The 14819-nt window shown below is 36.8% G+C and overlaps 1 protein-coding gene across 1 annotated transcript in view; it reads right to left on the bottom strand.

Moving 5' to 3' along the window:
- CFAP95 (cilia and flagella associated protein 95) overlaps positions 1-14819 on the bottom strand; it is a 113417-nt gene that overhangs the window by 12629 nt on the left and 85969 nt on the right. The window contains exons 6-8 of the mRNA XM_021001800.2: positions 8864-8982; positions 7593-7661; positions 290-347 (exon numbers count right to left, since the gene is read on the bottom strand). Of these exons, the coding sequence (XP_020857459.1) occupies positions 290-347; positions 7593-7661; positions 8864-8982 (246 nt within the window). The remainder of the gene's footprint in view (positions 1-289; positions 348-7592; positions 7662-8863; positions 8983-14819) is intronic.

The raw sequence follows: 14819 nt of genomic DNA, 5'->3' as shown, positions 1-14819 counted from the left end.
TAAAAAAATCTTATTTGCCATAAAATGTTAAGTTCTGAATGGCAGTAAAGCAAGAAAGGAAGAAAGTGGATGGTACATTTAAGGCACTGAAATTTTTTCTTCTTTGCAGTCTGCAAACTACTCAAAATTATTAGTAACTTCCACAGACTTGTTGCTAACAGCACTATGTAAATATAGCATTTCTAGCAGTTTCTTCTTACTTTCAAAACTTGATTATTTAGTCTAGATAGGAATATGTATTTTAAATATATAAAAATCACTTAATGGAGCTCTTTTCTCTCATACTTACAACTTTTGTGTAATCATAGGGAGGAACATATTCTTCACGATATGTCGTCATATGTTGCCTACAAAAGATAAACCAATATTCATGAAAAGACACAATACATTGATTAGAGAAATGCAAATTAAAACAACTCTGAGGTACCACATCACACCTATCAGATTGGCCAACATGACAAAACAGGAAAATGATAAATGTTGGAGAGGATGTGGGAAAATTGGAACGCTAATACATTGTTGGTGGAGTTGTGAAATGATCCAACCATTTTGGAGGACAATCTGGAACTATGCCCAAAAGGCAACAAAAATGTGCATACCCTTTGATCCAGCAATAGCACTTCTAGGGCTATATCCCAAAGAGATCAAACAAATGGGAAAAGGACCCACATGTACAAAAATATACATAGCAGCTCTTTTTGTGGTGGCAAAGAATTGAAATTGAGAGGATGCCCATCAATTGAGGAATGGCTGAGCAAGTTGTGGTATATGAATGTAATGGAATACTATTGTGCTATAAGAAATGATGAACAGGCTGACTTCAGAAAAACCTGGGAAGACTTGTATGGTCTGATGCTGAGTGAAGTGAGCAGAACCAAGAGGACTTTGTACACAATAGCAGCCACGTTATGCAATGACTAAGAATGTTAAACTGAACCCTTCTCAGCATTACAAGGATATAAGACATCTCCAGAGGCCTCGGGATGGAAAATGCTGTCCACATCCAAAGAAAGAACTATGGAAGTCGAATCGCTCTCACTTATTTTTACCTTCTGTTGAGTTTTGTTTCATCTTTCTGATGGTTCCTCCTATTGGTTTTAATTTTTCCTTACAACTTCACTAATGTGAAAATATGTTTAATGGGTATGTAAATGTAAAGCCTATGTCAGACTGTGTGCCGTCTTGGGGAGGGTGGGGGGAGAAAAAGGGAGAAAAATTTTCAACTCAAAAGCATATGGAAAAAAAAATTTAAAAAATAAAATTTTTTTAAAAAAGACACAATACACAAAAAAAATGGATTTTTCCCCTTTTTGTTTTAATATCACTTTGGGATGAATCCATTAAACTACAACTGCTCCAGGTCTCTCTAAGACTGTTAAGTCAAAGAATGACTGTTGATCTGCATTGGCTGAGAAAGTTTTCTCACTAAGAGTTCCCTAAATCAATGAAACCATAGCAGTAGTAGCAGCAGCATCACCAGAGGCTGACATTGAACAAAACTGTGAAATAGGCATAATTTATCTTCATTTCCATCTCCCAAATAATATCCCCCTATAGTACAGAATTTAACCTACCCCTACACTAAAGCCCTTATTATAGTTCAGTCAAACAGGAACTTACTAAGTACGCACTATATTCCTGACACTATGCTCATGCTATCCTTTGCTGCCCCAAAGGTTTAAATGCCATCCATCCCAAGGTTTTGACACCTTTTCCTCCAGTAAAACTTATCTATCCTGTAACCCACCTCTTCAGGATTCACTCTCTAAACCTAACAGTTAATTGGTTTAATAAATTATCTGTACCCATGTGATATTTCAGTACTTTTGAATTAATGGAATTGGTATCTGTATCTATGCCTCAGTTTCTTTATATGTTAAAATGAGGAAAATAGTACCTGCTCTATTTCCCTTACACAATTGTGAGGATAAGAAAAGATAATGCACATGGAGGAACTCTGAATAGTCTGAAGTGTTCTGAAAACGTAAACTCGTATTGATATCTGTACCCAGCAGCTAACATCTATGCTACATGTTCAAGTTTGCAAAGCACTTTCCATACATGATCTTATGTGATCCTTATAACAGCCTTAAAGAAGGGGAAACTGAGGCTCAGGAAGGCTATAGCTAGTTACAGGTTGAGCTGGGATTTGAAGAGAGATTCCACCAAGTCCAACTCTAGCATTCTTTTCATTACCTTACTACTAAGCAGTCGCCATGGTAGAGTAACAGGGGAAGAGATAACAAAAGCATGGGGGCCAAATGAAATTTCATCATGGTTAATCATCTCTTCAAACTATTAGAAAGATTGATTGATGTGAGGCATAGGTGCTTTGGTGATATTTGAGATATAAATGCCAACTAGATATACTGTATGATATTAAAAAGGCAATGACACAGAAATCTTCAGTTCTGAAAAATTCTTATCCTTACAAAAATTGTCTCCTCAATATCATAAGCATATTACTGTACTTTCTGATGTGTTTCACTGAGACATAAAATACATGGGGGATTTCATCCCAAGAGAGACAGGAAGCTCTCAAGAATGACGTTCTAATATTACAAACACCAATGATACCAATGAAGAAGAGAATGGGATGGTGCCTAAATAGACTAATATGAATATATAAGGAACTCAGTGACCAACTTAAACTTTAATGACATGTAACAAATTCTTTATCAGATACTATCTATCTGTGTGACTATGGAGAGGTTCCCTAGATCCCCAGAGCCTCAGTGTACTCATCTGTAATACGAAAATATTAAAACCTGCACTATTTATCTTCGCAGAAATGTGAGGAATGCCATTTGAAAACCTTAAAGTGTTCTACGTATCATTTTTTCTATCATCATCATCATTGAAGGTGGAAGAAATGATAAGTAATTGCAGATAAGTGTAATAAAGCTCAAAATCAACTTAAGCTGGTGATAAATGCACACAAAACAGGGATTTTTGGAGGCGAGGGGCTATGTTGCAGAAAAGAAGGCTTAAAAAAATAATAAAACTGATGTCTCTGAGTTCCTTTCTAGCTTTTAGATTCTACGATTCCCCTGATCTACATACACAGATGATAATAACAGATTATGGTGAGAAGGCAGAACTATTCAACTTTTATTTTGCTTTTTTTTATAAAAGAAAATTATCTTCAGACTAGAAAAGATAGAATAAAAATGCTTGTCAGGGAGCTGTAAAAAAGTAAGTTAAGAAGTGACACAAAAGCATCTAACTGCCCAAGACAAATTCAAGGTACCAGTCCAGGAAGCATTACATCCCAGGCTACTAAAGTAATTGATTGATGGATGTGATTGTAGAGCAACTTTCAATCCTTGAAAAATTATGGCAAATAGTAGAGAGGCCAGAAAGTTAGAAATGGGAAAATGTCTCAGTTTTCAAAAAAGGAAAAGGAGAACATTCAAAGTTCTAAGCCACTGAGGTTGACTTCAAATACTGATAAAATTCTTGAATATATTATCAGAGGGAAGGTACACAAAATTTTAGAAAGCAAAGCAAAGGGTCACTTGGTGTCAGCAAGGCTTCTTCCAAATTAAACCAATTTCCTTTGTAAACAGAACAACTAGACTTAGAGACAGGGAAAGTACCAACACATAAGCTACAACTTTAGCGTTTGCCAGAGTTTTGTGCTGTCTTTATGGAAATGGCAAGATGTAGGCTGGATAATATTAGTTAGGGCTATTTAGAACTAGTTGAATGAACAAACATAAAGAGTAAATTATGTTACTATTAATTATAGCTACATATTAAATTTAGATGTAAGTCCCAAATGGAGTGCCTGAAGTTTTCAACCAAGTTCTGAAAAGTGAGTAACTCAATTTCTTCCTCTCTTGATTTTAATGCTGAGTTTCAACCTAGACTAGGAACTCAGTGCATAGCTGCACTAATGCCATATGTGCTAATGCTTCTGACTGTTAAGGAGGAAGGAAATAATAATGGTATTTTTTATTTCTTGGCATCCATTTCTTTGAGATAGAAAGGATGGCACTGTTTACAAAACATTTCTAGAACTGGTTTGGCATTTTTTCCATGACTTGGCAAAGGTATTATAGATGCATATTTGGATGAAGGCACAGATAATATAAGTTGCAGATATACAAATGACCCAAAGCCAGAATGCTAGATGAGAAGGCAGTGTTGGAAAAAAGGTCTCAAAAAACTAGAATAATGAGCCAAATCTAATAGAATGAAATTTAATGTAAAGTCTTATTCTTGGATTCAAAATATTTCCTGTACAAGTACAGCATTGGATAGACAGACTTGGATTAGGATTACATGAAAAAGATCTAGCCTGCTGGCTCAATGAGTCAACAACATAACATAGTGTTGAAGAGATTATATGATTACATGCTGCATAGTGTCTGGGTTGTATAGTGTCTGTCCTCTGCATTCTGTCCTGGTTGGATCACATTTGAAGTACTGTGTTCAGTTGCCATTTTAGGAAGAACATTACCAAACTGGGCTGTGTCCAAAGGAAAGTGAGCAAGACAGGGAGCATATCATGTAAGGATCGGATCTAAATAAAGTCATTTACTAAAATAACTCAGGTGAATTCTTCCAACTACAGAATGGACTAAAAGGATCTGTGAAAGCCCTCTGTAAAAATGTAAAGCACTAGATATTCCAACGATTGCTCTATTAGGTAAGCGACAAGAATGACCACTTTAAGGTGAATCAAGGCTTGGCTCAAAAAGAGCCAACAAACCCAGATCTCTGATTACAAAAGTTTTTCGTTAAGACTTTCTTTTCCTCTATGAATTTTTGAAGCCTATTTATAAGGAAAAGCAGCATTGTCTTCATAAAAATGGTCCAAAATTGAGTAGGTCCAAGGTTATAGCATAGAGAAAAAGAGGGACAGCTCGGTGGTGCAGTGGATAGAGCACTGGCCCTAGAGTCAGGAGGACCTGAGTTCAAATCTAACCTCAGACACATAACACTCACTAGCTGTGACTCTGGGCAAGTCGCTTAACCCCAATTGCCTCATATAAAAAAAATAACAAAAGAAAAAGAAACAAATTGCCAAATGTAATTATAATTAATTTGACAGATCCTGAAATTTAAGTTAATACTCTCTGATAAAGGTCTCCTTTATGACAAAGTTATATATTTACACTGTTGCACCAAAAGAGTTAACATGAGGATTATGGTCACATTATAATTATGGTTTTCCAGAATAACTGGAAACACATCATTCTGGTCCATTGAACAAACTCATTTTTATTCATTGCCTTTTTCCTGTTGACATTTAGTTTTAACTGCTGTACAGTTGGCAAGAAGCAAAAGAATAGTTAATATTCAAGAGAGAATATTCTAAAATAATATATTTCAGTGGATTTTCCAAAATGGCATACGTATTCTGCTGTATGTATTCTGACTAAAACTGAGAGTTTATGTCTTTAATACCTTGTCACATTCATGAATTAAATTAAACAAACAAATGGTTCTAAACAACCATTTTAATTAATGAAGTCTTATTTCCTAATGGACCATTCATCCAAAAAGATGGAATTGGGAAAGACTTCTATAACTATGTTTTCAATTGTTGTCGATTGTTATGTCAAATATAAAAATTAACCACACCACTTACCCATTATCTCTGAAGTATTTTTACACTAGAGTCACAGCCAGAATCACAGAATTTCAGAGGTCAAAGGCACTTCACAGGCCATCTAGTTCAACCCATATTCACTGTAACATCCCTAAGAAGTAGTCATCTTGATTCTTCTTGAAAGCCTCTAGTTTGAGGAAGCTAAAGAAACAACCGTTCTACTCTTAAGCGCCTCTCATATCTAGGAAGTTATTTTCCCCCCTGGCATGAATCATCAATTTGCATTTGACAAAGTCCACCCTTTTTTTCCTGGTTCTCCCCTTTGGGGCCAAACAGAACAGAGTTAATCCTAAATCATAAGCCTTCAAGTATTTGAAGACAGCTCACCTGTCTCCAGTGAGGCTCTTATTCTCCTTGACATACACGTCCAATTCATTCAACTAATCCTCATCTGCCTATAGTTCATCCAAGGAGGGAATGAAATTATCCTAGATCGTCTGTGGTCTATAGAATATTAACTGGAGATAAAAAACTGGTATGGTTTTGGCTCATATCTGGGGCATCAATTGTCTCTTGGTGATTTAGTTTGGTTTATCTGGCTCTGAACTGTACCTGAAAGAAATATATTAATCAATGTATCATCATATAATAATTATCATGTAATATTAACTACATTAAGATAGGTAGCATACTTGTGGAAAGGCAGCTAGGTGGCATAATGGATAGAGCACTGGGCCTGGAATCAGAAAGACTCAACCTCATGAGTTCAAATCCAGCCTCAGACACTTACTAGCTGTGTGATCCTGGGCAAGTCACTTAACCCTGTTTGCTTCAGTTTCCTCATCTGTAAAATGAGCTAGAGAAGGAAATGGTAAACCAATGCAGCATCTTTGCCAAGAAAACCCTAACTGGGGTCATGAAAAGTTAGACACAACTGAACAATGACAATATTCTTATGGAGACTGTACCAGGGCCTCAGCAGACTTAATAGGGGCTATAATCCCTAGTAACCATATCCCTACCATTGGATTGTAATTTGTCCAACCAAGGTGGGGAATCCATGGTCTCGAGACCACATATGGCCTTCTAGGTCCTTGGGTTTGGCCTTTTGACTGAGTACAAGTTTTACAGAATAAATCCTTTTATTAAGGGGATTTGTTCTGTGAAGTTTGGATTCAGTCAATGGACCACACTTGAGGACCTAGAGGCCACATGTGGCCTTGAAGCTGCAGGTTCCCCACCCTTGGAGCACTATGGTCAGAGAGATGAGAATGGTATAATATCATTTTGACCATTTTCCCAAGGAAGCTTGCTCCTTAATAATTCACATTTATATAGTACTGAAAATTGTTTTGTTTACAACATCCCTGTGAGGTAGCTAACACAGGTATTGCTACCTTCCTTTTACAGATATGGAAACTAAGGAGAGATTAAATGACCTGTTACTGATCTCTTAGTTAAATATTATCAGATAAATCCTCAGTCAGATCAAGTATATATTATTGTTTAGTTCGCAGATCCCTACTATCCTTGAAGTAAAAACGTTAGCTCATAATACATGTTTATGACGTTCCTTCATAATGCACAGGCTGCTTTGGATATCTTAGTTTTTGATGTACTTCATTTTCTTCTGCATCACTGATATATCTATCTTTGATTGTGGATTTTTTTTAAACTTCATTTGGGACTACACTCACTAAATTAGATTGCCTCAAGATACCTTTAGTCACCAAAGGTATGTTATTTTCACAATTTCTTTCCTTTAAAAAATGGGAAAAAGCATATTAATTTAGTCGATGTATTATTATATGATAATTGTCATATAATATTAACTATATCAAAATAGGTGTCATACTTATTAATGGGCAAAATAACATTATATTAAAGAACATAAGATTGGCAGATATAACAAAGAGTACTTAAGAATTTTTTTCGTTCCCTGACCCATTGTACATACTTCAGGAAATAAAATTTCCCTGACTCATTATGTGATATTTTCTATTACTGATGGCATTTTTAGTAAATTACTAACATTTTACGGTGATCTGGTGGGTGTCGAGAAAAGAGAGCTCCAAAACCTCTTCTGGGCAATGCAGTGTCTCTGAAAACAAGAGGACAATTTCCAGAAAACAAGTCAGACTGCCACTTTCAAAATGTCAAAACATAAAAAACTTATTTGAAGGTGAATTTAATAACTATTTTAAAAATGACTATATTAAAGAAAATGTTAGAAAATTTTATGTAGAGAGGAAAATGGGGCAGCTATGTGGTGTAGTGGATAAAGCATTGGGCCTGGAGTCAGGATGACCTGGCTTCAAATTTGACCTCAGACACTTACTAGCTGTGTGACCCCGGGCTAGTCACTTAACCCTGTTCAGTTCCTCCTCCGTAAAATGAGTTGGAAAAGGAAATGGCAAACCACACCCGTATCTTTGCCAAGAAATTCCTAAATAGGGTCACAAAGAATCAGACACAACTGAAATGACTGAACAACAATAGAGAGGAAAATACTTTCATACCCTAAAATTTTGCTAAGTCCTATTGATTCTGGTTACATAATACCTGACATAACCATTTCCTCCTTTCTAATATGTATTGTGTATTATAGTTATCTATGCACTGTGTCCCCCTAGTAAATTATAAAGTCCATGAAGGAAAGATCTTCATCGTATCTAAATATATTTTCCCTCTACAGTAGATCTTACTCAGTAGACACTCAATATATGCTTACTGTTTTGTTGTTATTAAAATACCATATAAACTAGTGTAATATTTACATATTATATGGCATGACCATAACTCATGTTTTTCTGTATTTCCTTTTCATCTCCACTCAAAAATATTCTTCTGATGTTTCATTATGGTTTGGAGATAACCCTGAGGTCTTGAAAACCATGCCAACAGGGCAGGCATCAAGGGTTAAAGATTACGGGCTGGTTATGAATTGCATACCTGTTGCCCAAAGACCAACTAATCAAGTTAAATTTACAAAGATTCATCACCAGGTTGAAATAACGGTGAGCAGTTGTTCAATCACAGCAAGTCTCGGGGGATATCATTTAGATAATTATGTCTATTCCCTATTTTATATTACTATTTAAAGCCTACCATAAGCAACTCCATGAAACTATAAATTGTTGATCCTTGTCTATGAAGGAATTTTCACCCAGGAAGTTCCTTACACTACTGAAATCACACATGTGTACAAAAGAAAAGACTTGAGCACAAGTTTACTGACCTCTTGAACAAGTCCTACCTTTAAGGTTCATGCTCTATATAAATAAATACAAATATTAAAAATACCGTTCAATAATCCCAGAGTCAAATGTGTCATTATTCAGCAGGGGTAAACTACTTCTTTCCACAACTTCTTTGTTTACATAAGATTGCTCCATCTGTTCGTGTGCTTCTGATTTCCAAGGCTGGAAAAACAAGAGTTACGCATAAGGAAAATAAATGACCTAGCAAAAAGGTCAGTAAAACGTTTCTATTAAAGTAGGCACTCCACTGATTTCAACTATCCTCTGATAACCCCCCAAATTACTTAATTTAGATCCAATGTGTGGCTGAAAAAAGAGAAAACCATATTTATTTTAAATAACAATGGAAGGTGTTATTTTAATAATGAAAAACAATAGCTTCTTTTGCCTCTTTTGTTTCCCTTTTTCGTTTCTCAGGGGGAGAGTAAATTCTATTCATTCATTTTTATTTCATTTCTCCATGAAATAGCAATGTTGAAGAAGATGACCTTTAGAACTCACATTGGGCCCATGAGAGATCCTAGTATAGAAAACTGTAATCCTGAGGTATACATGTATGTGATGGAGAACCCTGTCCCTCCACCTCCAGGGGCAAATCACCTCTTCAAATCTAAGAATGAGATACAGCCCTGAACCATTGGATGAACACCTGTATGCCCACTATTGTCAATGTTTCTGACTAAAAATGGAAGGTATCCACTTATTTAAATGCTTGGAACCCCTAACCATAGGGAAAGGTGGAGGTGGCATCACGATAGAATTAGAAAAGCCTTCCATTTATTCAAGGCCAGGCAACACACAGTAACTATGGCTCTCCTGTCTTAGCCATTCTCTTGTATTCTGTTCTTGGTTCTGTGACACCATTCTCTTATATCCCAGTTCTTTGTATTCAATTCTAGAGACTGGAAGCATGAGATTCCTTTGACCTTTGGCTCCCTTAGGTCTGAGGCTTCCTGAAGTCCAAGCTTTCTGATCTTTCCTCTCAGCTTCTTATCTGGCCACTTTTATCTATAGTTGCCCAGACACTGACTATCTGAGTCTTTATCCTAGTATTAAGGGATATGGTATTGGGCCTTTCATTGTATTCTCAGATAGGAAAAGAAAACACCTTCCTGAAAAAATTTACCAGCTGGCATTTTAAGATGTCAGGCTGTCCCACAAATTAAAGTCAGGTGTATGTTGATACCCACCATTAATGAACTATTTGATCAACTTTGTGTTGAAAAGGAAGAAACAAACACAAAGAAAATGCAGAACACTCAAGATGAAATGGATTTCATTTTGGTCAATCACAGCCAATCAAAGGCAGCATTGGTGACTATCTTCTGATGGAAACACAAATCTAAAAGTATTTATGATCTGTCAAAGGAATCATATTTCAGAAAAATGCTATTCCTATCTTGAAAAGTCCTCTTCAGTGAGGAGGAACCAGATGCCCCCAATCAAAATGAAAAGACAACCAAATTTTATTTTTAAAAAATTCTCACAAGGAAAATTATCTCAGAAAAAATAAGTCAACTTGAAGAAATAAACAAGCCAAAAAAATTCCAACATGATGAATAAACATTATGTTGTAAGAGAAACTGAAGTGTGGTCATCAGAAAGAATAAAAAAAAAACCAAATTGAAAATGGATCTATTTCAAGACTCTTCAGAGTGACTTAATAAGATAAAACAAAGGATATATGACATCTCTAGAGTTGGAATGGACAATCAATAATAGAAGAGGAAAGATAGGCAAATAAGAGACAAGACACTAAAAAAAATTCAGAAAAGATAAGGGGAGAAGACAGAGTGTTCCATAGTCCAAGACAAGGGAGGTGCTGAGGGCTAAGACCTAACCTATGACCCAAACCTGCATGCCTTGGAGATATGAAAAGGCTCAGGCCATCTTTAATTTGGTTCCATCCCAGTCCATTCCCCATATCCTCAAAAAACAAACAAACAAACAAATAAACAAACACCTCCCCAGTATTGTTTAGAGACATCTAGGAAGAGCAGTAGATATAGGGCTGGATCTAGAATTAGGCAGACCTGAATTTAAAGACACTTATTAGTTATGTTATCCTGGGCAAACCACATAACCTTTGTCTTCTTCAGATATAAAATAGAGATAATAGTAGCACCTACCTCGAAAGGTTGTTGTGAGGATCAAATGAGAATTAATATTTGTAAAGTGCTTTGCAAATCTTAAAGTGATATATAAATGCTAGCTATTAGCTGTTATTATTTCTATTCAGTCCAAAAGATGAGGAGAAATAATCAAAACATTGACAAAAATATATATGGCAAGAGCCATCTCCCAATAGATAAGCAGTCCAAATTCTCAAAGAATTGCAAGTTATAAATGACCACATGAAAACATACTCCAAATTATTAACTGTAAGAGAAATACAAATTAATACACGTTTGAGGCTTCATCTCACACCACACTAATTGACAGAGATAACAAAAGATGAGAACAATCAATGTTGGAGTAAGTCTGTAGTAAGAAGGCCACAGTGATATGCTGCAGAAAGAGCTATGAAATGGCCCAGAATTTCTGTATTTTCAGTTTGGAGTTATGCGACAGAAGTGATTGGCTCATTCATATCCTTTGGTTCAGAAATCCTACCAGGAATATTCCCCACAGAAGTAAAAGGCAGAAACAAAGACTAAAGCAGCACTTTTGTGGTAGCAAAGAATTGGAGACAAAGTAGAGGCCCATAGATTGAGGAATAGTCTTTAAATACTATTATACATCCAGAGACTGACAGGATCATAGATCTAGAGTTGCAAGGGACAGATGAGGAAACTGAGGCCAAAGGTGATTGAGTGTTCTGTCCAAGGTTCCATAAGCAAGAAGCAGCAGAACAAGGTCCCTTGTCTCTGTACAGGCCTTAAGTTCTTTCTACTGTATTATGAATATAATGAAATAGTATTGTGCAAAAACCAATTGCAAATACGAAGAATTCAGAAAAAAACATGGGAAGATTTATGGGAACTGATTGTAAAACAAAATAAGTAGAACCAAGAAGATAGTATACATAATGCACAGTAAGTGAAAAAGTCACAAAGAGGAAATCAAACTCTGAGTAATGGTAAAACCAATAAAGGTCCAAAAGAACAAAAATGAACATATCTCTCCTCTCTCATGACAGAAAGTTGGAAGATTACTATGGCAAAATAATACCTATCATGTCAAATGCAGAAAACATCTTGGATATTTTTGCTCAGATGTTTTTCTTTGTCAGAGTTCAATTTACAGGTAAAGAGATTTGAAATGGCTATGTTTTAAAAAAGACAAAAAAGCATTGACACTTTTTTCCCCAAAAAAATCTAAGACTCCCTGAGACTCCCTCGAGAGTGCAACTAAGCCCCCATCCCCAAATTGGACAAAAGGTTCCCTCCTAGCAGAGCATCTTCAGTTCGTACCAAGGCCATTTTCACTGCTTCTATCGTAGAACAGAAAAATAAGGAGCAAATAAAAGAAAATCTACAACTCAGGAAAGAACTTCTGCAGTAAAACCCAAACTGAACAATTAATGGTCAGGCTGGAAGAAGTTCCCATGGAGCAATCAAAGCATATTAAATAAGTTAAAGCAGCACTTGAAAGCTGGTTTTTTTTTTAAACGCCCAAAGAGAAAGCAATAACTGGAGGAGCTCAAAACATCCTCCAAGGTCTAAAAACATCTATGAAAGTGGCAAATAATAAAATCAAGAAAGCTGATAAAAGGTCAACAGAAAATAAAAATCAAATTTGTCTCAGTTTCCTCATCTGTAAAACGAGCTGGAGAAAGAAATGGCAAACCACTCTGGCATCTTTGCCAAGAAAACCCTGAATGGGGCGGACACAACTGAAATGACTCAACAACAAAAATATCTTCCTATGAAGCGTAGACAAGCCCTTGATGAGAAGATTAAGGATATTTCCTGGGTCTAGAAGACTTGTCAACCCAGTCACAACTCATTAAGAATAAGTGAGTCAGTGAAGATGATTGGCGATAATTTGGTTGCCTTGGGCATCTGTGTACAAGAGCCATCCTTTTTACTAGCCCTATAAAAGAAAGATGACAGTCCTACAATGGCCTCTTTTTCAGAGAGATGCAGAGATAGGTGAATGCAGAGATTCAGAGATCAGAGCCTTTGGTCCTCAGAGAGTGGACTTTGATCCCCAGAAGTTTCCCATACATTAGCACAGTCTCCCTAGGAACCAATCAACCAATTCCTTCCTTTCTTTCCCCCTACAATCCTCAGAGATGGCATCTGTGTAGCGGCAGCGGCATCAAAACACAGCAGCAATCCATGGAATAAAAAGAGTTCCTGGACCTCAAATTCCTGAACATGTCATAAAGAGACATCAACAGAGGCATAATGTATCTACACTTACTCTCAGCTACATGGTTCCAGAAGAATGGAAACATATGGCCAAGCGGTAGGAGTTTCTCAAGAGAAAATCTCAATTTTCTGGAAAGTTCACGGGCCCAAGCCTTCTAGAAAGAGAAGTTAGGGGTAGGGGAGGTCCCTGGACGATGTCAGACCCTTGAGGAGAAGAGGATTGAGTACCCAGTCCTACATTTAGAGGATTAGCAAGGGACTAAGCCATGATCTGGAGGGATATTGCCCTCTGATACTCCTGGAATTTATTCAGACCATATGAGAAGGAAGTCATCTCTTTTAACAACTCCAAACCTGTTTCTTTCCAGAATAGTTCAAGATTTTACAGCAAACCATAAGTCAGAAAGTCCATACAGGTGTTTGGGGTGAAGAAGAGATTTATTGAAATGTCAAGCCAACTGACTGAAAGATGTAGAAGATATATGGTCCCATGGTGCTTATTGTTTGTTGATTATGAAAAAGTATTTGATTCAGTGGAGCAAAATGCTGCCTTACAGTTTTTCTTCCAACAAAGTGTTTGTCATCCACACCTCAAATTAATTTAAGATTTCTTAAAAGATATAATAATAAAAGATAACCTTTTTTCAATTATCTTCTGATCATAAGCATCAAGCAAGGCTAGATATGCTAGACAAAAGTGGAAGAGACCTAGCACACAGTTCAAGTTGAAGAGAGATTTCCTGTAAAGGGCAAGAACCTCCAGAGGCTCTTGTTTGGAGAGTACCTTATACAGGTTACACCAAGTATTGAAATACTGCAGAGCCTCCTAGAAGAAATCTGGGAAGAGAAGATGGGCTGGTCATGTGGCAAAGGTGAGAGAGGACAAGTGAACAAACAGCCTGACTCCTCCACTGGTATCTTCACGATGTTAGGAGAGAATGAGGAAGGCTGCCAGCACATGGGGTGGAACCTCTATGGGGACCATCCAACAAGATGGCCCATGCAGACAAGAGGCACACAGGACAGGCAGGCATGACTGGACTGCCAGCTACATCACTGGAGGGAACATCCAAACCAATATGATCCCAGATCTCTGTCTCAGTATTTGGATAAAGTTTTTTTGTTTCCCTCTATGAGAAAAGGCAAATCCTAAGAAATAAACTAATATCAGAGATTCATCTCACATAACCTCCTACTCAAAAATCTTTAGCTGCCCTCCATTGCCTATAGAACAAAGTCACAGAATCATACGGTGTCAGAGCTGGAAGAGGCCTAAAGGTCCATCTCATTCAACTGACACCTAAAGAAGAATCACCTCTTTTGTGGTGTGATCTAGGGGTCCTTCACCATCCTGGTTACCCAACTTGGGCACTCTCCAGGTTATCAATGTCCTTCCTAAAATGTGCTGCCGAGAAATGGTCTGACCAGAGCTGAATACCAAAGAGTCATCATCTCCCTAATCCTCAACAGTATTACTATGGTAATGCAGCTAAAGACTGCCTTAATAATGGTTTATTGTGCATTATAGCCATTCTTGTATTTGTCCTAGAAATATGAGATATTACTATTGTTGGTATTGTTGGTATTACTAGATTATATTCAGTTTGGAGATAGGAATTGTATCTTATTCATGCTTATATTCTCCTAGTCCCTAGAGCAATGCACAGAGTAGACCCTCAAAAA

Source organism: Phascolarctos cinereus, unplaced genomic scaffold (assembly GCF_003287225.1).
Source record: "Phascolarctos cinereus isolate Bilbo 61053 unplaced genomic scaffold, phaCin_HiC Scaffold_4;HRSCAF=312, whole genome shotgun sequence".
Lineage (NCBI taxonomy): Eukaryota > Metazoa > Chordata > Mammalia > Diprotodontia > Phascolarctidae > Phascolarctos > Phascolarctos cinereus.
The sequence above is the reverse complement of the archived record's forward strand: the minus strand, read 5'-3'. Positions and strand labels throughout refer to the sequence as shown.